The 25,331-nt window shown below is 43.8% G+C and overlaps 1 protein-coding gene across 1 annotated transcript in view; it reads right to left on the minus strand.

The window, feature by feature from the left end:
• Window positions 1-2,860: 2,860 nt before the first annotated feature.
• Window positions 2,861-25,331, minus strand: part of LOC119384038 (transmembrane protein 18) — a 37,062-nt gene continuing 14,591 nt past the window's right edge. The window contains exons 3-4 of the mRNA XM_037652328.1: window positions 12,445-12,593; window positions 2,861-6,746 (exon numbers count right to left, since the gene is read on the minus strand). Coding sequence (XP_037508256.1) covers window positions 6,624-6,746; window positions 12,445-12,593 — 272 coding nt within the window. The 3' untranslated portion in view covers window positions 2,861-6,623. The remainder of the gene's footprint in view (window positions 6,747-12,444; window positions 12,594-25,331) is intronic.

Below are 25,331 nucleotides of genomic sequence, written 5' to 3' on the forward strand. Positions count from 1 at the left end.
ACTTTCAAGGACCGGAAAAAATTCCAGGACTTTCAATGGCCTTGAAAACGGATTTTTCAAATTCAAGGGTTTTCAAGGATTTCAAGGACCTGTACGCACCCTGTACCACTTGTAGAAAGGAGTGACGTGAGGCTCAGCTGCTCAGCTAACATTTCGTCTGCTAGGCGCACACGTTCAGTCATGCCTTGTCACCAGCATCGCTGTCAAAAATGACGACTAGTGTTGAAGACGACATTCTGGAACTCGGAATCGCCGCGATTCGCGACGTCGCGAATCATTTTCGCTTTGACGCCCTTTGCAAAACAGCGATTCAAAAATGGACGCCGTTCCAAGCAGCAATGAGGAGGTGCCCGGGGACGCACGCTTGGGCCATGCTCGCTGGTGTGTCTCAATTTTAGCGTGCATGGCATTCCGGTATACGCAATGGGGTCTATGGAATATCGGTATAGAGAATGCACGAAACAGCGGAGAAATAGAATGCGTTAGGTTTCTACAATATCAATTCTGTGCTTGCAAAGTTCTTTGCGCCGCCAGATGGCCTCACCTATCCGGCCTTTCACAATTACGGCTGCAGTAACCCGGTATTACGCTAGTGCATCGAAGTCTACGGACGAACTAAAATTCACTATTAACGCTACCTGCGTGTTTGTCGGCGTGTACCTCATGTGTAATGAAACGACACACTCATTCCGCTTTTTCCGCGCTTCTAACACAATTCCCCGACATGCTGACCACACGTCGAATCACGCTTTCCTTTCGCCTGTCTTTTCTTGGCGGTTTGCGTCTTGTAATTTCATGACACCATTCAAAGCGGATCATGCATGAAGGAGTGAGAGCGTTTCCAGAGCCACGATAAAAACACTCGAATTGTCGACGTCATCGCTGCTAGTACATCGTCACTCAGCAAGGTATTATGCGCCACACCGAACACGTCACCGTAGTGTCGATGTCGCAGGATGATGAAAGCCCATTTGAGCTTTCGTACGCTCTTTGCCCTCGAAATAAAGTAACTTCCAGGTGACGGACGCCATTCAAACTTAGTCAAAAATACTTATGCATACCGAACAATCGAATGAAGGACACATCTCGAGCTTGAAATTTTATGTCGGTGCCCCTTTAAGGGTGACTTGCTAAATGTGAAGGATCCTCTTCCTCGGCAACATTTTTCCTGGTGTGGTCTACAAGATCCCATGCGCTGACTGCGAATTGGTGTACAGTGGCGAAAGCGGAAATTTCTGCAGGCGTTTGAAGCAGCACAAGAACGACGTCGCCAAGGACCACACAATGACAATGCACTCGCAGAGCATTCCGAGAGGCGCTCCCGTGTTGCCACAATTCATATTGAGCGCGACTGTACTTGTTTATTATAAATGACATCATACATACACAGGATAAAGGGCCAAGGGGCAATATGGTGCAAATATCTTGCTAAAATGAAATGAAATCTTCTTTACCGTTATTATCGCTGACATTTCTTTCTCGCAATCTGTGGTGATGGAAAATATTGTGCGCGAAAACAAGACAATTCACCAGAATGAGAGAGACAGGACAGGCACTTGTCTTGTTTTTGCACACAAAATTTTCCTATCAGCTATGCACGTACCATCTCGCCGAATTTCAAGTTTTGTTAAATCACAATCTGTGGCCGCATTTGTATTGGGTATGCCATAAAACTTTGTATACGCGCAGTATCTGTCCGTTTTCCCCTTTTTTTGCATCTGCAGTTTCTTTTTCTGTATCTGCAGCTATTCTTTTTTTGCATGCCCAATTGCATTATTGAGCGTTTCCAATTCTTGCATTCTGTGCAGCAGATCCACTGCGCAGTTTATTTGTCTCTTTTGTTAATCATATATCTGGGGTTTTACATGCCAAAACCGCGATATGATTATGAGGCACGCCGTAGTAGAGGGCTCCATGAATGAATAATAATATCTGGGGTTTATGTCCCAAAACCACAATATGATTATGAGAGACGCCGTAGTGGAGGGCTCTGGAAACTTTGACCACCTGGGGTTCTTTAACGTGCACCTAAATCTAAGTACACGAGCCTCGAACATTTTCGCCGCCATTGAAAATGCAGCCACCGCGGCCGGGATTCGATCCCGCAACCTTCGGGTCAGCAGTTAAGCGCCATAACCACCAGACCACCGTGGCGGGGCGACTTTGCGCCCCACGCCGCAAAAAAGGGAAGGTGCGCGTGATCCCCATCACATGACCTTTTACTGGTGTACGCAGTTAACTGTCTCTATATAAGTGTTGAAATGCAGTAGACTTTTTTATTAGAATCTTTTCAAACTTAAAATGTACAGGTACACCTTCGTTTGTACTGGGCAGAACAGTGGCGCAGCCTTCGCTTGATGCATGACCCGATGCTCATGAGCGGCAGCTTGCAAGTTGTTAGCAGAGGGACTAGCGGCACCTGCCGACGAGATGGAGAAGTACGAGGAGCGCCTGGCTTATGAGGTGGTAAAGGGACTTCACGTGAGGACGAGCGCTCAGAAAACTTATTCTGCCTGCTTTTTATATCTGGAAATGTCAAAATGAAGGTGGTTAACCACACTCTTGTGAAAGCAGAACGTTGCACGTAATGAGCAGTTTGCGAGGAGGGCTATCGGCATCACTACTGCTTCTCAGCATAGCTGGAGGAGGGACTAACTTCTTTAGTAGCTTCTCAGATGGAAGACTTTTGCTTAAAAAATATACTCTCTCTTTTGGAATTAACCGCTGCAGCTTGAACCACTACCGAGGGGAAGGTTTTTATGGCACCGTAAAAAACTGGGTCGCGAAAAATCGATGGTCAGTCCCTTTAAAAGCGTATGTGATGCAGAAGTGTTTTCTACTAAATGAAAGAGACACACAATACCACAAAAAATATACATTTATATTTGGGGCAAGACCCACACTCTACAACAAAAAAAAAGTGTGCTGCTTCAGTGCTTCACAAGGGAGGAAGCATGTGCAAGCTACTCTACATATACACGATATATCACAGCTACAAGACTGGCCAAAGATAGGAGTAAAGAGGCTAGGCAGTAAAGACAATACAAATTCATCTAAACACACCGCATCACTTATTTCTGCCCTGAACACATGGCATAGATAGTCCATCGGAGAAAGTATCAACTAATAACAGGTAGTTGGAATGGAATATGTTGAGGAAATAATGCTACAGCTCTCAACTGAGGGTTGCACCAACTGGGCAAGCTGGATGGAACAACACTGTGTTGACTGCAGCAGAGATTGTGAGCACAAATGTAGCTCTGCTAGAAAAGGCACAGCTGCAAAATGTGCCTTTAATGTGGAGAATATGCACTACTATGCTTCTAGCACTACTGCACTCCTTCACTAGCTGCAATGATTACACATGCAACAACATATCAGAGCAGCATGTGAGACAATTAGACCTTGTCTTACCATCTGAAACATACTTAATCTCAAATTCTGCACACTTACTTGCTCCAAGACCACCCCCCCCCTCCCCCCCGACACAACATTTTTGATGGTAGCCGATGATAACACCTTCACCTGGTGCTTTGCAGCAAACCAGGCTTTGGCTCATTTTACTAGGTCTGGCACATTCTGGCCACTTCAGTGAGAAACAAGCTGTCAGTAGATCGATATTTTTAACAGTCCTCATGATGTGTTTTCTTTTCATTTCTAGCACTCTTGGGAAATCTTACTAAATTTCAGTAGAATGAGTAACAAATCTTAAATTTTAGTAAAATGACAACAGTGAGTTTCAGACCACTATGTCTCGCATAAAGTATTCAATAAACATTCTCCTTTCAACATGGATGAGCGCCTAATTTTGCACGTTTCCCGTATTTTCAACAGTGCTACAACTAATCACACAGGTGCTTGTTTACGATGTCTGCTCTGCTGCTAAAGTCGGTCACACAAAATTTTTAATGAACTTACAATAACTTGTTGCAGGTTATAGCCAATCCCAAATGATGGACCAATGATTTCACGTCAAGTAACAGCAACACTGCCAGCTGATGCAGCAGCACAAGGCTCAGCGTGTTGGTTGGTAGCTGAGCTCTCTCCCCAGAGCAAGGCAGAACATGAAGCGACCGGATAACTGCCGGACAGAACAAGTGAAGCCGCCAAGCACCCTTTGTCACACACGCAGTCTAAGCACCCTCATTCGTAGCCTGCACGTCACATATCACAGCACTGTCTTGCACACTTTCCTGATACGCATCATTCGGGCGTGATTCACTCCAGGGTTGTTTCTGCATCCTCCATATTCAGCAGCACCCAGAACACAATGTGCAAATTCAAAGCAAAGAGTAGCTGGGATTTTCACACAACCAACGTCGTACATTGCAGGGCGCAGCAAGATCAAATCAAAAGGTTAGCCTAACACGCTGCTGATAGCAGGACTCACCATAAACGTGCACAGCTTCACTAATTCCAGATTTTCGTTTTGCACGAGGGTTGTGCATGAGACAGGAAGTGAGGTTTTAAAACCATTTTTCCTTTATATGGGTCACAAGAAAAATTAAAGTACCGTGTCAAGCAAGTGGAAAAAAAAATATGACAGAGTGTATAAAGTGCAATAGAGCGAATTTGGGCATGTTGGTGTAGCATAGTGAAAGGTTGAAAGTCAGTGCTGTGTGTGTTTCCTTCCTGTGTCCCCGTCGTAGTTTCGCACTGTGCGTTTCACTGTATAAAGTGGCACCATTTTTGTCATCCCCATAAAGAGGTCTTCAAATACCATTGGTTCTAGCAGCACAAAGATAAAAAGCCAGAACAGAGTGTGCAAGATTGCCAGTATGTAGCAAAGAAGAAATCCACATCCTTCAGGTGCATCATCATGTGTCTCGCTCGAGGATAACTCGTTCTCTTAGTGCCTCCAACAACAGATGTTATCAGCATATCAGTGCTGTTCGGTAATTAAAGTGTGTTACAGATATGTTCAAATGAATGGTAGTTGCAGTTCAGCACTCGTGTCATATTCATCCTCTATGCTGTTACAACACTTTCAGCAAGGCGACCCAACCAACATGGTGACCCTCTCAGAAAATACTCTAGAAAGAATTCAACAAAAGAACCCGCAAGGGAGATCTTTAGCCCTTGTCATCAACTAAGCCGTGCTTCTCAGTGGCCGCCTAATCAGTGCACCATGCCATCCAGGTTTTACTTCTAGCAGCAGCATGCTGACACAAAATTAAAACAATGCAAGAAACAAGGCCCAGCAATTCCAGCTATGTTTGGATATGGCTCCCACCAACCTCACTCGAAGTAAATGAGTGAATCTCTGACATTGCACTTATGCCTCCCCTTATGACAAAAGTGGAAAGCTCAACAGAAGTGCATGTGCACAATGAACTGGAAAGAAAAACCATTTCGATTCTATGTGAACATACAACATGAAAAAGTGCTACTCTTGTTTTGTTCATGTAGAGGTAAGATTGAGCAGATGACATGTCTTCACCCTGAAGTCGACGATCCTCAACGTAATTTGAAATGGTGTTTTCGCTTATTTTGAGACAGTTTCATTCGATTAAACAGATTTTACAAGTGATGTTCAAACAATCAAGCGCACAGAAATTCTGTACAGTTATACATAAAGCCAGCATCATAAAGACAATTATTTAATGGCTGGGAACTATAAGATGCTGTCAGGTGATGACAGGGGAGAGTGACTACAAATGAGATTTACAACAGCAGGTCGCAAGGAAAAGCTTTCTGAGGGAGATGAATTCCAATTCTATTCATGAGCTCTACACAAAATATTTTTCAGCAGTATCGCTATGTTCTGGCCATGGAATGTACATTCAACAAAGCAAAAAAAAAAAAAAAAATCGTTCAGGTACCCTTAACGTACTCACGGGCTGGCACACCTTCCAATATCATTTTTCAATCAAGTAGGTTCCTAGAGTTATCACTACACAGCAATGGGCCAACAAGGAAGGTTTCAGATTAGTTGAGGTTATGCAGTCCCATTTCCACAACACATGCCAGAAGTGGTTTAAGTGCTAAATAGGACAGCAATAGAATGAAAGGGCTCTCTTGAGCCTTGCTGGAAACCAATGAAAACAACAGAATAATGTCTTTCACGTTCATTATATTAATAGTAATGTAACAGTGTTCAATGCAAGCAAAGGCTGCTTATTGGATCAGCCTGTCACAGAGATTTGTGGCTAAACTAGGTTCTGCTATGCAGATGGCAAGAATTCCAACAGACGAGGAGAGCTGCTTGTTCACATCACTGCTATGCTTAGCATCCATGGCAGAATAGATAAAAGATAGAGGAAGCTTCAATTCTTTCAAGTACTATATCACATGAGATTTCAGGGAATGAAACGCAAGAAAAGCAAAGTCCCACAATAACAAACCCAACCAACAAAATCTGATTCACAATAATATAGAAACTGAATTGCGCTTGACAGGGCATGCCAGCATGAATCGCAGCTCGAATCCAGTAGCCAGCAACGGTGAACACCGTCCCAACGAGAGTCACACTTTCTGCACAGCACGTGTGCTTGTATGAGGCAGCACACTGCAGACGCTCAACATGACAGGCTGAAAGTGGGTGCAAGACGGTGCAGCTGTGAAATAGTTCGGGCAACCAGCCCATTTTCTGAGCACCACGAGGCCAGCAGTGTAGACTGCACTCAGTCGTCCTTGCTCCCCTTGGAATGACTAGAGTTTGCCGACCGCTGCCGACGAATCTCTTCCCGGAGCTGTGCTTGCTTGATTCTAATCATGAGCGTTCCAGATGTCCACATCCACTGACCCTGCGTAGTTGGAATATGCATCATCATCAGCCTGACTATGCCCATGGCAGGGCAAAGGCCTCCCCCATATTTCTCCAATTAACCTGGTCCTGTGATAGCTGCGGCCACATTACTCTCAAAAAAGCTTCATAATCATATCTGCCCACTTAACTTTGTCCCCCTGGTTTGCTTGCCCTCTGTTGGAATCCCCTGTGTTACCCTTATAGGGGCCCTGCAACCCTTTTTCAACATGGTTGGAAAATGCTGCCTATCAGTAGTCGCAGCTCCTGCAAACATGTGAGCCAAATATTACAGCACTGCACGCAGCAGGAAATTTGCCAAGCGAAGGCACTCTTCGCTTGGCAAATTACGTCATCGACTAGCTTGACTCCGTCAACGAAAGCAGGGGACACAGCTATTGGTCAATTTGATAATCCTTGTGTTTCACAGTTACCGCAACCGCTATGGGGGCCACCACGTGCCGGTGCCGCACACCACAGAGTTAATATCCCCTTCAGGCGCGAATTATGATGCACTGTCTGCAAATGTCTCAAATTTGCACAACGTAATTCTAAGGCACTCAATATTACATTCCAAGAAAGAAAATTAAGTAATATGCTGTTGTTTGTGAGTTTTGCTAATTAATTCTAATTAGAGGATAATTGAATATTTAATTACTCAGCAGTCAGGCATGTTCCATTTTTATACAAGAATAAGGAAATTGTTGGTTTAAAATGCATGCGCAATTTGTTTTTGGTTGCGTTCATTTCGTGCGGAGAAAAATAATACTTATGACGTTGGTCCTGGAATGCAGCACGTCGAACAACCCGTCTAACATCGTAGTGCCTTCACCAAAGTGATCGGTTATGGTCATACTTAGCACATTGAGGTTAAGTCAAGGCACGTTGACCATGCAAAAGGTTCAATTGATGCTATGCGCAATGTATCTTGCCCTTTCTTTCCGGCTAGTCCAAAAAACTTGACAAAAGTTGCGTCCACATATGTGGACGTTGCGCCTGAAGGGGATATACTGACTCTAGAGGAAAAGCTCCCCATAGGGCCCATGCATTGAAACCTATAACCGCATGGGTTCTGCCATGATGGAACAAAACGAATGTTGCCAGATCCTGAGATGCTCGCTATTGAAGGTAGTAGTAGTCAGTTTTAATATACCAACCTAAGCCAGCTATGCGCTGTTGGCGCTATGTCAGGGTACATCTGCTGTGTTTTGATGCATGAAGCTGTGTGTTACTGTGTAGCAGTGTCTGTGCAGCTGGCCCGGTTGATAACAGTTAAAATTTCCACCTGTTCGTGCATGGTTTTTAGTAAGCACGCCCTACCAATAATGCATAACGAATAGAGTTTCTCCGTTCGCTGGCACAAGGGTCACTCGACGGATTCGCAGCTCAAAGTGAAGAACGTAGGCCGTGGTCGCGCGGTGCTTCAACTTGCAATGACGAGATACCCGTATCCACAGTTCTTTTTCAGTTCATTGCTGCCGTACTTCAGCGCAGAGAGCCATAAAGCAGAACAATGTCAATTGCAGCATGCAGAATGTGAGTGAGAAGCCGTCACCAGAAAGCTTCGATCAAAACTAAAGTTACACGACACACGAAGTTTTATCCGCCGTTAAAAAAAACTAAAAAAAACTTAAGTTGCGCTAAGTTGGTACATAACTTTCAGTGCTTGTTTCATGTCTTCTTTGCCATCCGTGCTGGTTTGCACTGAAGTTTTCAAAAAGGCTGTCACATGAAGTCGAGTTGTTGGTACGTGGCCACAGAAAATGCACACGACGGGAGAATATGACAACTACGATATACATGACGTGAACTAAGTTTCAGGGGCTTCAAAGGGGTACAGACACCTTTTTTTGAAGGCGAGTTTACTCTGCCATACAAATCTCCTGTATGCAGAGACGGCTCTGAGCAAGTGTGAAGCTCAGAAAATGCTGATAAGATATTTTAATGTGATATTAAAGACAATTTTTCCAAGGCGCACCTACTGACATCGACACTAGCTTGACGTCAGGCTACAGTACAAATTCTGGTGACTTCACGCAGCAGTCTGGCTAGTTGTGATGAAGTTAGGTACCAAAACTTCCAAGATGGCCGCTTGTGCGTCATCAAAACTTCCAAAATGGCCGCTTGTGCGTCACCAACAGAGCCATGATGCGGAGCGGCCGTGGAAACGTCACTATAATATTGTGCGAGCACGTGACGAGATGCTCATGCCGTGTTGTGACGTCAGGGTACAGTAGGAACGGAAACTAGCTTTTAAAAACATACTGTAATTACTTTTTCAGGGTGCACTCGCGCTTATCACTACCTTTTTTAGGCTCTTGAGGGCTTGACCTTGCATTTGAAACTGAAAATATTCGTGTCAGTACCCCTTTAACACGACGCGCAAACCGGCGCAATCGACTGCGAGCACTCTCTCGTGTACTCTCGAGTGTTGACGTTGATATGGTGGCGCCATCTAGTAAACCAGCCTGCAAACGTGCCTTTCCGCGCACAGTAAATTGCATAAATAGCTATTGTATTCTTTCGTGAAAGTATTCAAGATAACCACGAAACAATATCCGCACGTTTTTAATTGTGCAAATGTTTCTTTAGAATTGATATGGCGAGTATTGTGAGTGTTGTAGAATGCTAATTTTGGCGCATCTTTAAAGTAATGTGATGGCAACAATCACAGTGTTCCAAGATGTCAGCGTTCTTGTGGTTAGCGGTCTCGCGGCCCAGCTTTTCCTCTAGAATCAGTATATTAACTATGCTGTACACTGTAATGTGCGAGAATTACACAGTAGTGACACAGGGACGTTCATGATGACAACAAAAGTGAGCCATTGCATTAAAAGAAGAGAAAGTGGTCATGCTGACGTTTGTCCCTCTGTCATCCCTCCCATTGTGTAGCTCTTGGTGTGCCCTCTAACGACCATCTTGCCTTCTTATTATGTGCCCTGCCCATATCCATTTTTTATTCTGAATTTTGACTAAGATGCCATTAACATCCAGATGCAGAATAAATGTACACACATGCATGCACAGTCCGTGTAGGTTTGAAGTGTACATGCCGATACACACACCAATGTAAAACAAAGATTGAGATTGGGTAATACTTGATGATAGCTCAGGCTAAGAACAAGGACAAAGGAAGGCACACTCGACACAACGCAGCACTGTGTTGCGCCGAGTGAGCCTTTCTTTTGTCCTTGTTCTTAACCTGCGCTACCATCAAGTGTTATGCAATATCAACACGACCCCATTGCCACCCTCATTGAGACTTGGTCAGCAGCACCTTGGCGGGGCAACTTCTCATACAAGTTAAAGGGCATGCAGTATACCATAAATGAACAAAGATGGGCCAGTACAATGTACAGTTAAACCTCAATATAATGAAATTCTCGATATAAAGAAATATTAAAGATTTTATAAGTTCATGTCCATAGAACACCATTGACAGCTCAATATAACAAAGTGTGTTTATCCACGATTTTAGTATAATGAAGTTTCACTGCTGACCAGGCAATAAATTGAAACTTCTGCTGGTGCTGGTGGCCATATGACCGACTTGGACGTTGTTTCTGCGAACGCATTTTTTAAATCGTGCACCGTGTGACAGAGCATAGTTCTACATTCGATGCCATGTGTCAGCACCCGATTTAGTACTTCTGTTATCCTTGTCGTGCCTTGCTGCCTTGTCGAGATCTCAATCAGTAAAAAAAAAGGTTATTTTGGGATACCACCGAGTTCCTCCCTTTCCATTTTCCTAAACTAGGCAAGAAGCTATTCTGGACACTGTGAGGCACAAAGTAACTTCCCAGCAAAAGCAATTGGAACTATAACAGGTGCCTTTACCACAAATGAAAGTATTCTCGGTAAAGCACATGCCTGAAGCAGCCGACTTTTTATTTTAGCTACTTTCTCTTACCAGCCACATCACTACAAGCTCTATATAATTATGTGGATATTCAGTGATAAAGCTGAATTAAAAGACTGTTGTTGAGCCAATGCATAATGGTGACTCAAATTCACGATGCCATACTATGTCTTGCTCAATTCTTCGGACACAAGCGCGCGCAATGTTGCAGAACAAAAAATGAGGCCATCATAAACAGAGGTGCCATAATTCAGGTTGCTTTCATGCACTCTGAGACCACAGCTCTTTTGGTTTTGTGGCGTGCGACGGCTTTCGATGCTGCGCATTTATTGGTGCAAGGGCAGAGACAGTGGTTCCGTTCAAGCCGGATACCATCGGTGTCGCACCTCTGGGCATCACTTGTGGTTTTCATCACAAGCCGTGGCAACAGAATAGGCACGATAGCATAGCCACATATTTCCCTACAGTATACTGGACCTGCATTGCTTTGGGCTTTACGCATGGCGTACGGCTGCTGTGAAGAGGACTTTGCCGGCGCGGCATCAAGTCGTGGCTGCTGCATTCACCAAACTTTTTTCTCATTATTGGAGTTAGTTTTTTTACAGTACTACACTTCCTGTGCAAAAAGAAGCCTTTGACGACTGTACTCTGCTTAAAAGGTCGAATTTCAATTTAACAATGTTTCGATATAACAAAGGTAAATTGGCGATCTTACTGACTTCGTTATATTGAGGTTTATCTGTAACTCTATTTCTTGTTTTTTTTTTCCCCAGTTCACCACAAGCCCTCCCTGATTGGCTGAATTGGTAGGAAGTTTTAGTTGCACCAATACTGCCTGTCAATTAGCAGCCGCTGAGAGGTCGAAATGAGGGTACACAGAGATCACAAATGATGGACACAAACATATACTGAAAGAAAGACCTAAAACACATAAAAGTGGCAGTGTTAGTGTAGAAAATGCATCTACTTCACAGACAGGAGCTTTGAAAGACTTGTCATAACCAAGCAAGCAGCTTCGCCTAAATTCTCATAAGACATTATGAATTTTGCCTGCTTTCATTTCAGTATTGTATGCAGCATCAGAGTTCCAATACTTCTTGTTGAAGAGTTACTACAGCTGTAAACTTGTTGCCTCTTCGTTCATGATCGACACTCATATTTTTGCAGAAGCCTGAAGGCCTATATTATATTTAACTAAAACTTGTCCGCCTAAATTTTTAGTTTGCCATAACACATGTAATGAAATTAGACATAGGTCGAGAATAAATGCGGCAACTTTCATTACTTTGTGACATGGAAACATAATTTACATTTAAAAGACAAAGACCAAATATGATGAATATCACACTTCCTGCTGCCATTAAATCTAACAGGGATCCATAGTAATTAGAGTAACAGGTGCAGTAACTGCATAATGGTGAGTTACAATTAGAAGGTGGGGCAGATTTTTTTCTATCACTCAGGTTCTGCGAAAGTTGTTATAGTTAATTTACTGAAAAGGAAAACTGCACACAACTGGTGCTGTGTTAAACAAAACTGCCCGTGCTTTTCTTCAACAGCTAGCAAATATGTGTTTAGAAATTGCACTTTGCAATTTTTACATGCCAGAACCATGATATGCAATTATGAGATCTGCCTACAGTGGGGAATTGAGGATTAATTTTGACAAGGCGGATGCCAGGGCTACCTGGGTACACTAACATGCACTGCAATGTAGGTATGAAAGCATCTTTACATTTTGCCTCTAGCTAAATGTGACCATCCCGACCAGCCATCAAAGAAAAGAAAAGCTTCAAGGTGGCCATGATGAGCCAAACTGTAGGTGAAGAAAGGTTCTCACCACCATGATGATGCAGTTGAGCAGCAAGGGCGTGGAGAACACGAGCGAGATGAACATGCCCTGGCTGTCAAAGTACTGTTGGCTGGAGAAGGCCTGCCAATGCCGTGCAGCTAGCTCGTTGAGCGCCTCCGAGAAGTACACCAGCAGCACTGCACACAAAGCTTGGTGGCATTAGATCATGACATGGCATTTTCTTCAACACTCAAGTTCTGTTCGACATCGATCATAGGCAAGTTGTGTCCAATCACTTGTTGTCTAAGAGGTAATCTGTTTTGTAACAGGGCTCTCCCAGAAAACAAGAGCACAACCACCGGGAAATTTGGTGGTGAAGCGATACTGCAGCATCCAACCCACGTACACATCTGCACAAAGGATCAACGTATATGCAGTTGGTCCTTCAAGCCATGCCATGCCAAAAGTGAACCAACAATACATGCTTAAGTCTGTGTCACAGTGCCCCTGTAAAATGAGCAGTGGCACGTGCTGCTATGATACCCAATCGGTTCAGTGTCAAGAGACTTGCAGAAAACTTACACTATAGATTATTCAATTCCTAACTTATGCTTTACTTGCATCACCACAATGCAGTGTCTAAAGTGGTGTTAGCAGAGCACAATATTTGGACATGTCAAATCTGTGCAAGTCAGAAAAGTGTGGGATAGTTGATGTAATGAAAAAAACTGTCATCCATTTGTTTGTAGCAAAGAGAATTCTTATGGATGTCACAGAAAGAAAGCTTCCAAGTTGAAGAAAAATCCTGGACAATGAAAAATATTTCGTCAACTAGTTTTTTTTGTTGTTGTTTTTTTAGAAATCTGTACGGATTCGCTTTGAAGCTTCATGCTACGAATGAGTGGACAGCAATTTTATCCTTCTGATATTTGTACATCTAACATGAAAGTATATGCGTTAAAATAAATATAGATACAAAGCCAAACAGCACAAACATTGCAGCACAAGATGAATACAAAGAAATTATGCCAAAAAAAGTGAATGTTCCTTGTTGATATTCTGTTCAAGCGTAATGCACAGAGCACACAGCTAAGGCTCAACTACAGTGACAGAAAAGGGTAGCGGAAGGTTAGGTGGTGCCACAGAGTTAGGAAATCTGTAGGCTGGCTGTTGCAAAACAAGGGTAGTTGATCACTGGGAGACACCTTTGTCCTACAATGGCTGTTGACAATCTTGCTACATGAACTATTGTGTGATTTTTCTTTGCAAGCCAAAGAACCAGTCGGCAACAAATGAGTGTGTGCCATCAAGCACAGCCTCTACAGTGACAGCATCAGATCATTACTGTGCCGACCACATTAGGAAATCGGGCACACAAAGAAGGTCACAAACAACCTCGGGGCTTTCAGGTGCCCTCAATGCTGTAAACATACAAGCCGATCTCTGTTTCCAAGTCTCTGACATTAGTGATGTCGTACCAAAATATCAAAGCTAAAGATTTCTTCTCTTCTGTATGTGTTTTTACCCAGCAGAACTAGCATCGTAATCGGATAACTTATGATCTGGACATTTAAAAAAAATGTTCCACTGAGACATAGTTCATAGGTAAAAACTGCACAAACGAAACAAAACACAAGGAAGACACTGGACAGAGTGCTGCATCACCAACTATGCATCACGAACTAGCCTGCCAGCAAATGTTCTTGAAGCCCACTGAGACAACACCGGCAGGGCCGAGAAGTGAAGAGGAAAACACAGCGCACGAACAGCAGCACACCCGAGGCAGCAGAGGGGGGCGACCAACACAGTGTTGCCAAGATAAAAGCAACAGTTTCAGTGACATTTATGTTGTCAATTTTGCTTCCTTAAATTGCTCTGGCAGGTATCCCTTCACAACCGCAAGGCTCCCACTTTCAAGGATAAAGTAAAAAAAATTGCCCTAGATAGAAAGTTTTGCAAAGCTTATTCTTATCCATTCTTGACAAAATGGTTGTAAAATCACAGTGAACTCAAGTATGTAAACATTATGGGGAAATCGCAAAACCTGGCAGGTATGCAGGTTACTGTTCAGATACTGCTCGAAACATTGTACCAACAAAGTTAAACTGGAGCAAAAAATACACCTTTGAAATAGCATAAACGGCAGCTACTGCCTGTGCACTTCTAATTGTGTGCGGGGATATGCCACTGGAACAAGATGACAGGCAGCGTCAACAACAGCTTTATTATAGCAAGCATGCAGGGTATGAAACCAGGGCTGCTACTGGGGCTAGCTAGATTCAGTAGATGCAACTCTGTGTGTAACAAAAACGAGCCCCTCGATCGATTCCCCTTCCCATGGCCCCCAGCAGGTCTGGTGCCCTTAGGTAGCATACGAAGGTTTGTTGGTCAGCCACCTGCTACGAAGAGTTTGCGTGCTATGCGTGGACACCACTGGGTGTTGAAAAGAACGTCCCCCACAGCCCATGTGGCTGGCACTTTTCAAGGGTCATGAATAGCCAGGACAACACATACTTAATGCAAAGGTTGGTTCGGTTCCCTCCAAATTAATACACTTCAATTAAGAACTACATATCAATCAATCTCCCTTCTTGTCTGTCTCACAACACGGACAAGACAAGTAACAGAACTGCTCTCCTATTCTTGCCCCGTAGTGAGACCTTGAATTGCATGACTGCTTTCAAATGCAGTGTTTTCTATCATTGAACAGGGGGGAAATGCTGCTGAAATAGCCCGTAGGGAATTCCGTCACAAACCCCACTAGATTTCTTTTTATTAGTTAGGCAAACTGAGTGAAATTGAACAAACTTGTTCTTTTCTACAGATTCCAAATCTATAATTAATTTTTGGCAGCTGCATTAGAACAAAAGAAGTGCAATTTCTAAAAGCATATTTCTTACGGGCATTTTTGGCAACTTTGCTTTGTCAAACACAAAAACAAAGTATGTGGCAAGACTGCCAGAGAGCTGGTCTAGGCGATGATGTTAAACAAACTTTGAATGCAAAATAAAATAGACACAAATATGAGTGACATTTTTTTTCCTGCATACTATTTTCTGATCATTGAGAATTATAATTTGGTGAATAACATTAAGAAGATAAACAGCATCACCGGCTAGACCAGCTTCCTGGCAGTCTTGCCACATACTTTGTTTTTGTGTTTGACAAAGCAAAGTTGCCAAAAATCCCCGTAAGAAACATGCTTAAATATGTGTTAGAAAATGCATATCTTTTGTTCTAATGCAGCTATTAAAAATCTACCAAGAGATTTCAAATCTGCAGAAAAAAACTGAAGTATTAAATTTCATACCATTCACCCAACTTTTAAAAAACATTTTTTAAGACCTACGTCCAACAAGCCCAAGGGGTCAGAAGCACCCCTTGGGCTTGTTGAAAAAACACATCCTGCGGAAAGCTGACACGGCTATGAAATGCTCAGCCAAATATTGCAGTCGTGCGCGCCGCGTAAAGGCTACAAGTGGAGCACGAAGTTGTTGTTTTCTCAGGCGCCCTCTTTTCAAACAGAGGCCGGTTCTCACTCTTGTCGGTGGGCGGAGCGCTTGTCAGTTGACATTACGGATCTGCTTCTCCGCGTCGCAAGAGACATAGCATCCTTATTGGCCAATAGCTGACATAAATCAAGAGCGTTGTTTGGATCAGATGCACTTGTTCCTGTTGACGGAGTGTATAATAGTTGCTGTAGTTAAATAAACAGGCTGAAATACGAAAAAACTTTGTAGCGAGTTTTCAAAAAGACGACTCAGTTCCAGCAGAGGCCAACTGTCTGCTGAACTCAGCGCGCCCACCCACCTTCGAGCGTAACCTAAATTTGGCCACACTGCCTTTTCGGTACAGCAGCCTGTTGTGCCTCGCTTGTTTCGATAAGTTTTAAATGTCATAACTAAATGTCATAACTGGCCTCAAATCTTACAAAACTTGTGTGTGACGTTGAGTTCTAACGCCACGGATCTCATGCTGACTTGATCAGTGCGTGCACAGATTGAGTTGCAAGCAGGTTCTTAATTAACAGGCCGGAGAGCGGCCCCTCGTGAACCATGAGGGTTGGATTATAGCTTTTCTTTTATTCTTATTCTTTTGACAGAGACTGCACACTATCATTTAACCTTTGGATGATACAAGTCACATCAAAAATATCTCGAAGGTGGATTCAGCGGTAAGGTCGAAATAATACAACCTGAATTCCACTGTCAGCTCACTGAGAGTACTTTTGCTTCCAGTCATCTTCAAAGCACAACCATCAGCCTATGTTTACGCTTACGTAAGACCACTACATAATTTGTGGGGCATCATGCAGGCCGAAGTCAACAGCTTCGGCTCCGAATTCTTCCGTTCGTTGTGTCGTGCCGTTATAAAAATGATAAACGTGTGTTCTCTTGAGTGCTTCTCCATATATTGACAATGCTTCGCTCGCCCGAAATTTGTGCATACCAGCGTGACAAAGGTATCTTCAGCTGGCCGAAAGTATGTGCATCCCATGGGCGCATGCTGTGGGGCAATTCTAGTAATTGCTGCCTCAAACTGCACACATCCAGTGGCAGCAGCGTGTTCTAAGCTGTTCTAAGACCGCCTGCGTTTGCATTGCAGGGGTCTGGGCCAGCCGCCGCGCAGAACCCCTCAAAGACGAGGACAAGACACTGAGCAACACGTCTTTATCATCTGAAGACTCGGCCGCGACTCACTGTCAACGGCCACTGAGCGCGAGCCGCGAGCGTGCCCGTGTCCATCATTCTCTTCTACCGTCGGCGTACTCGCGGCTGGCGCTCCCATAGCATATAAAAGTTACACACGCAGACGCCACACTTACAAGGATATTGTAATGCGCCTACATTGAGTGCATTTAAAGCATGCCTGCTGTCACAAGCTGCACGCAGGGGCAGCGGCGCCTTCTGAGCAGCTGAACGATAATCTATTTTGCGCAATTAGCACTTATTTGCAATTCGTGCTTTAGCGTGGCATACAGTGGTTCTCTATAACCGATATTTTGTATTTAGTTGCTTTCATACTCGGAGACCTACTATCATACTAATTAACCGCTATTGTTAAGCATCACGCCACCGCGTTAAAGCGACTGCCAAAAGCGTGCCCCGATGTCAAGCCAATCTAGTAACGTTGGTCAAGCACAACAATCACAAATTTACCAGTGACATGTCTCCCGCAAAATGAAAAAGTTAGTGCCCTTGTACTTTTCCCTTCTGATTGTCCATGTGTAAACAAGGGGACCCTTTGTCATCACAGTGGGCTGGCAAAGGGTCCCCTTGTTTAAAATGAGCATAAATAAGTTGGTCAAACACCATGGTGATGGCAGTTGTGTTTTTTTCTTTTTAATGTAAAGGCATCGTCCATTGTACCTCAAGGTCAGACAGTAAACAGGGAAGTCTACTGGAAAATTTTACTGCATTTGAGAGATGCCATGGGCAGTATGAGACCTGGTGTAGTGAATGGACGAAATTTGTTAGCAGAATTCATGTGTTTGTGAACTTTGAGGACTTCTGTGTGGATGTCACTATGAAGACAAGGAAGACGAGTGAGGGGCAGATGGCACGCACGGCAGCGGCATGAGAAGATAACAGGAAAAGCGGAGCAGATAGAGAAGGAATAGAAGCGCGTGTGGAATGCACAGAGGAACGAGACAGGTCGAAGGATACGCCGGACCAGTGTGCTGTTCGTGGAGCTCCTCCTGCCTGTTTCTGGTGAGGCCCTGCAGCCGAGGTGCGTGCTGTGTTGGCGTGCGGGACAGGGACAACCGGTTCCTGATCTCCGCCACCACCTGGGACGGCGTAAAGCCGTGCTCTGTTCGAGGCCCAGCAGAGGCCTTGTCTTCACGCCAAGGCTGCACGTGGGACGTGTGCCACCCGAGTGCCTTGGCTCACCTGCGATAAGGGTCGTTGCAGCACGCAACGATATGCCGCCTCCGGAAGACGTCATAGTCTACGAACTCGTGAGACCTTGTTTTTCCCATAAGTTGGACATTCTGCCTTTAGGACCTTGGGTGTAGTTTAAGTGTGTTTAGCTCCGTGCACGCTTATATTTCATGATCGTTTGTCCTTTGTCTTGATAAATACTGTTTCAAGCTCACTCGTGCGTCTTCTTTTGTCGTTCATTCCATTAGCTATGCACACGCACACGTGATGAACCCTACTGTCGTTACACCTGGATTGTGTGAAAACCGGACTTGTATGTTGCAATTGTGGTAATGTGCTGGCTCACGTATCACTCCTTGTGCGTAGCTATTTAGCAGAACATCACACTCCCACTGTTCCCCATTCACTGCATTCTAGGGATCTTGCCCCAGCAAGATCCGAACATAAAACAACGTAGAAAGGATGTCGCACTAATCCATAGTGGAGACTCAGGACGCCGCAATGAGGTACCTTTATGCCATTCCAGAAAATGTGTTCCAGAAGGCTTTAGAAAAATTGAAGAAACAATGAGAATGGTGTATGGCGAGTAGAGGGGACCACCTTGACAAGGACAGTACTTAGAAAGTTGTACAATAAGCCCTAATGAGCAAAAGTTCGGCTTCTTTTTGAACACACCTCGTACGTCCCCATCTTTCATGTTTGTGCGAACATATTTTTGTCCAAATGTGCTACTTCACCAAGGAGAATAGACCTTTTTCAAGCACACAAGCGCCACCAATGGGCGTGCATGCGCTCATGGGAAAAGTGCGTACGCCACAGCAGTCGCCGCACCGATCGCGCGGGTCTCACGCTTTAGCTTTCCGCTTACACCGTGCCAGCACTTGTCAGATCAAGTGAATGCAACAAGGTGTAACATATTACTGCGTAAATCAGTCGTGAACTTTTGTGCTTAACTACGGTGGCCTCTTTACTATTTCCATCTGTCTAGTGTTCCCGCGTGCCACTGTCGGACCACCTGAGCGGTTTCGAAGCGTCATTATTATATATTTTTTTGGAGCCAGCATGCCCTATGGCATAAATTAAAGAGATACAACTGGGTTTCCTAGACGAATTCCGTGAGCGGTCATTACAATTCGTGCATCGTGGATCCACTTGAAATCAACGCCCATCGACCCTGTTGACGAGCACAAGGTCAGGCTCTAATATTTAAAGATTGCGCGAAATAGTATCTCACCTCCTAATCTTTCTTTACATTGCCGAGAATGTAAGTGCACGTCGAAGTTCGATGAATGCGCAGTTTTGTACCGGCACAGGAATGAAGAAACACATTCAATGATTGAGGCATGGCATATCGATAGCAGTGATAGCGCATGTGTGAGTTTATTTGGTGGAGAAGAAGAAATCAAATGCTTTAACAGTTATCTGTCATGTAGACCTTCATGTCATGTCATGTCTACTGGAAACCTATCAACCCCACGCGTGCCGGATTGATAGGTTTGCCTATTGCACGGGCATGCGCAGATAAGTTTTCGTTCGTTTGTTTCTTTTTCCGCCGTTGTGCGCCTTTGCAGTTGTTAGTCGGCGTCCGTGGTGTCTTTACTTCTTCCTTGTGTCCGTGTTTGCACGCCCTGTCTTTTAGAATGAATTCGGTGTTCCAGCTCATATTTAATACATCATGATGATATCGGCATGCGATAATACACATGCTGCTCAACTGCTACATCCGATGCATATCCGCTCGGTGATACAGACACTGCACTGTGTTAGTCCTTTCGCATTTCATGCGTATAGATACATGCAGATGCGTGCGGATGTGTGCGGTATTTTGCAGCGTAAGAATAGTCAAGAAGCAGCGACGTGTTCTTTTCGTTTTGTGGTCCCACCGATATCACGGTGCCAACGAGCAGCAGGCGAGCGAACAGCCGGCTTACTCGCCGTACACACTTTTCCCATAGTGCTCCGCGCGCCCGCGGGGCACTCTGGGATTGCTTGAAAAAGGTCTATTCACGCTCTCTTAAGTGCTTAATGAAGAACATTCCCCCTTGTCGCCTTTCAACTTTTATTTGTTTAATTGGGTGAAGAGTCACTGCACACTAATTGCTTGCCCCTTGAAGACAGCTGCAGCTTAATAAAGAGCCATGAAGGGGGGATGAAGGTCTTAAAATAGCAAAAAATTGCAAAAAATCTCAATTTTTGGAAATCACAATTTCAAAGTATTTATAGTCCAAATTATGCTCAGGAAAAATATTATGCTATGGCAAAATAGTCTTTCTTTTTCTTACAGGCTCATTAGATTAAATTACAAATGTTTTTAAACCTTGATTGTCTCAGCTTTGTTATTTTTGTGAAGTGAATCTGCCTTACTGAAGCTTTGAGGAAGTTTCTGTGAACATATTTAAACAAACTTGGTATCATTCTTTGCAGCAACACCTGACCTACAGGCTAAAACTTTTTTTTTTCTTTAACATTGATGCAATTGAAATTATTTGATAAGTAGCAGGTAATTACTGGAAGTTAATTCTTACCTTCCAAGTTTGAAAATTATGTCTAATCAAAGAAATGGCTGTTTTGTAACCTAATTTGCTTTAGCCTGAAAGGTGGACCTTTTAGAAGAACCACGTAGTTCTGAAAAGTAACTTTTTATATTATAATTACCATAACAACCCGTAAGAAATTACATAATTACAATGCGGAAATTTGTCCTTACTTCCTTCCTAAATGAGATATTTGAAATTTGTTTGCAGATTTGAAGTCTTTATTATATGATGCACATGCATGCCGACTTTCATTAAGATAGGATAATAAATAAACTTCTTTCACGAACCTCTGCCCCCCCATCCCCTTAAAGGGACACTAAAGAGCAAAACGATTTTTCTCGCATTAGTATAAAGTAGTCTTGCACGATACCAAAAACACCCCGCTTTCTGCGCGAAGACGCATGATAAGCGAGAAAACGCGCAAAAAGAAAATACAGGTGGCAACGCCACCTTGGAATTCCCGCACCATTTGCTGTGACGTCACATATTTTTGACGGCGCCTGCTTGGGCCTACGTAGTTCCTAATCGGTTAAATCGAAGTACATTGTCCTCTGAGGGGGCCAGAGTCTTGACATAACGAGTTTGTGGAAATTTCGTCGAGCCAGTGGCGCCAAAATACGTTAAATGCTCTTTGAAGTCTTTTACGTCACGAATTACAAAGTTCAACGCGAAATTTAAAAATGAAACTTTGAACTTGGTTTTCTCCTCTAATAATAAACCTATGGAGGTGAAATAAACTACACAAGAGTTCTCCAAGCACACTTTATCAATGTAAACCAATTCATTGTTTCTCTTTAGTGTCCCTTTAAAGGGCCCCTAAACCACTTAGAGGTCGAAATTTAGTTGTGGTCTGAGAGTTGTGCACGAGTCTACAACGAACACGTAGTTATGAGAATTTTTCGAAACAGTGGTGTAATAGCGGAGTTACATGCGTTTGATGATCAAAACGCTGCGATCGCTCGTTTCACTCTTTCCTTCGCTACCCTCCACTCGTCTGCTGGTCTCCTCTCCCAAAGTCGCTTGCCCTCCTCTCCGAGTGCCCCTCCCAATCTCACATGACATACCGTCATCGCTGACGCGCTCTTCGAAACAGCGGGCACTTCTGGTTGCTGCGACTCCACGAACTCCATGCTTCGCGGCTAACCGTTGTTGTTGTCGCTTGTTGTTGTCGTGCCAGCCCGTGCTCGTATAAATTGTGCCGGTATGGACCCTGTGTTGCGCACATGCCTTCAAAGGATCGCCAACATGATGAACCCGTACGGTGACACGTGTCGAGTCTTTTCGTTTTTCCAGTCTGCGCTTTTGCAGCCAAGCAGTGATGCGTGAAAGCCATCGCATTCAGTCTGCACAGCTTATCATACCGCGAGGCGTGACTGTGCTGATACGCTAGCGATTTGGCAGTTGTGTTACGGGGCGCAGTTGCCGATTGCCAAGCGCGCACACGTGGGCAACACGACGAAGAACAGCAAGGGGCGCGAGCAGCTGCTTGTAGACTAACCGGAAATCGTAGGTTCTTGTTCGACCAATTGCAGCTTCGCCTGCATACCGCATCACAGATTCAATACGCTGACGTCCCACATGTCACTAGGCAGATGGGAAGGGCCCGAAGAGGAGAAAAACGTTTCTTAAAATTTGTGGCATGCCCGTGGCTTGTAGCGCTGCCACGTGTGGCATCGTTGATCGTGACGGCATTCTGCACACGATGCACGTGTTTGCTTGAAATGTTTGAAGAAATATCAGACACTCCTTAGCATTGGCGAGTGTTTACTCTACCAGTCAGCCAAGAGTAATCCAGAAAATGAGACAGCATGATTACAGAGGTAGGCCCATTCTGACAGACTGATATGTTGTGTTTCCACAACACAAACAATGATAACCTATCTGTTGGCACAATGCGTACAAAGACTTTAGCCGTGCTTGTGCCAAGAAAACAAGCAGAACTCAAGAGCCGAATGAAAAGCCACACACACTGAGTCCAAAGGTCCAAAATAAATAATTCCAGATTAACAAAGTTCACAAATAAACACTACTTGTCAGCTGCGCCAAATCGAGAGGAGCATTCATGGAGACTGCTATCATGGCTCCAATGAGCTACCCTTGCATTTAATGTTTTTGTAACCGTGACTGACGCTTTCACATGCCCTTGTGATCTTACTGCATGCGCTGTAGCTGACACAGACTTACACAGTAAGTCTACAGCACTAAGTCAAGCAACACAGGCAGCCAATACTTTTAGAACATTGCGAATAAAGGTCACATTTCGGGCAATCATTTTTGGACACGCATCGTTTTTGCAAGATTTCATATGACTAGCACCAAATGCACTAGCATCCAACACCAGGAAAGTTTCTGGCACAGCACAGGATACAGGCTTAGGTCACATGTATCAATAACTTGTCCAAGAGACAGCATACAAGAGAACGATGTTGAATGATATCATTTTTAGTTCCACAAGGCACATCCTTTGACATCACAGATTGCAGCAAACATAGAGCCAGGCTGACAGATTGTATAGCACTCAAAAACACATGGTTTGCTTTGAGAAGAAGAATACCCAAACTGAACCTCTTTGTGTGCCTTTCCTACATAAAAAAACAGAAAAAAAATATACAAAAATAAAAAGTTTCGCCGGGGCCTACAGGATTTATCGACCTGCATAATTAAAAAAAATTACATTCAGGGGTTTTATGTGCCATAACTACTATATTATTAGGAGATCACACCTTAGCAGGTGACTCCAAACAGATTTTGATCAGCTCAGGATATTTCACGTGCAATTAAATCTGAACCAACATTCGTTTCAGCAGTGTAACTAAAAACGAGGGACAGAGAGAGGACAGACAAGAATGTTTCAACCACGACATAGACAAGGACAGTGTCAGCTTTGAACGGGCTAGCTCTGTTGAATATTGTTTATATAAATTTGAGCACACTGGCATTACTACATTGTGCCACCATGAAACCTGCATCTCCGCACATAGTAATAATATCTGCTGGGGTTTTGTGTCCCAAAACCATGATACGATTGTAAGAGACGCCATAGTGGAGGGTTCCGAAAATTTGACCACCTTGGGGTTCTTTAACGTGCACCCAAATCTAAGCATACGGGCCTCTAGCATATTGCCTCCATCAAAATGCAGCCGCAGCGGCTGGCATTCGATCCTGCGACCTTCGTGTCGGCAGTCGAGCACCATAACCACTAGACCACTGCAGTGGGTACTGCACCTAGTAGCCTCACTGCGTAGTTTCAATAAGCAATAACTCAAACTACAAGAAACACACTTGTTTGCATGACAGTCTTTACGCAACTACAAGGGTAACTCAAAAAGTAAGGGCCGTTTCGTCCCCAAAAAATAAATATTTGTTAGTAAAAGTTTAGTGCAGTACTACTTCACTTTTCTACATAATCACCGTGAACTGCTAAGCACTTTTCGTACAGCTGCACCCGTTTCTTTAGTCCCTCTGCATGGAAGTTCGCCGCCGGGGAATTCTTTGCTCCTTGAGTTGGTCGGTACTTTGTGAAATCCGAGATTTTCAGTTACAATCGTGTAAGTTGTAGTGCGGCCAACAAAATGAAGTTTATCCAATAGACCACTAACTGTTAGTCGTCGATCTAAGCGCAATTTGCGGTCCTTGTTGAACAGTTTCATTGGTCTTGACGCAGGCCTGCCACTCCACTAGTCATTGTGCACTTAGCACAGTCATTTGCGAAGTCTCAACACCATTTTCCGACCTTTCCTTCACTCGTCACTGTATAAACTAGGCACAACTCCCCATGAACCTGAGAAGCTCATGATCCTTTTGCATTCAAAAATTGAATTAGACGTTGCACTTCACAACAGGCGGGAGCAACGATTCTCGATGACATTTTCATCTCCATTCCCCGTCAAGCAGGCGACTACTGGGCCAGAGCAATAACTTCAGTACCTTCACGGTGAATTAACAGATGAAGCTGTGCACATAAATATTTATTCTGATGTGTAAATATTTAAATATTAGCAAACGGCCTTTACTTTTTGAATCACCCTCGTACATCAGGGTTCGTAGCGGTCCTTGAAATCCTGAAAACCCTGGAATTTTCAAACAGCATTTTCAAGGCCTTGAAAATCCTTAAATTTTTGTAGGTCTTTAAATGTCCTTCAATTTTGTCAATACACTTTTGTTGAGCCAATTTTTAGCAGTTGCATTTTGGATAGTTCTGTGCGAATAATCGAGCTCATACTACACGGTTCCAATTCGCTGTGACATTAATTTAATATTTGAAAGTATTTAAAAAGAACGAATAGACATATTCTACCACATGCAACCCTCCTTAATGACGGTTTCACTGCAACACAGGACTGCTGTGCCGAGAAACCACCTCGTCAGGGGAAATCCGTCCCAGCACGAAGCCACACTTCTGCACTTCAGTCATTCTTTTTATTAACATCTTATGTTGCCTAAGTATGAGAAATTTTAAAACTTCAATTATTTTTCCAAATATAAATTGCATCCTACTACAATTCAAATCTCGCTA

The sequence above is a fragment of the Rhipicephalus sanguineus genome, chromosome 2 (assembly GCF_013339695.2).
Source record: "Rhipicephalus sanguineus isolate Rsan-2018 chromosome 2, BIME_Rsan_1.4, whole genome shotgun sequence".
Lineage (NCBI taxonomy): Eukaryota > Metazoa > Arthropoda > Arachnida > Ixodida > Ixodidae > Rhipicephalus > Rhipicephalus sanguineus.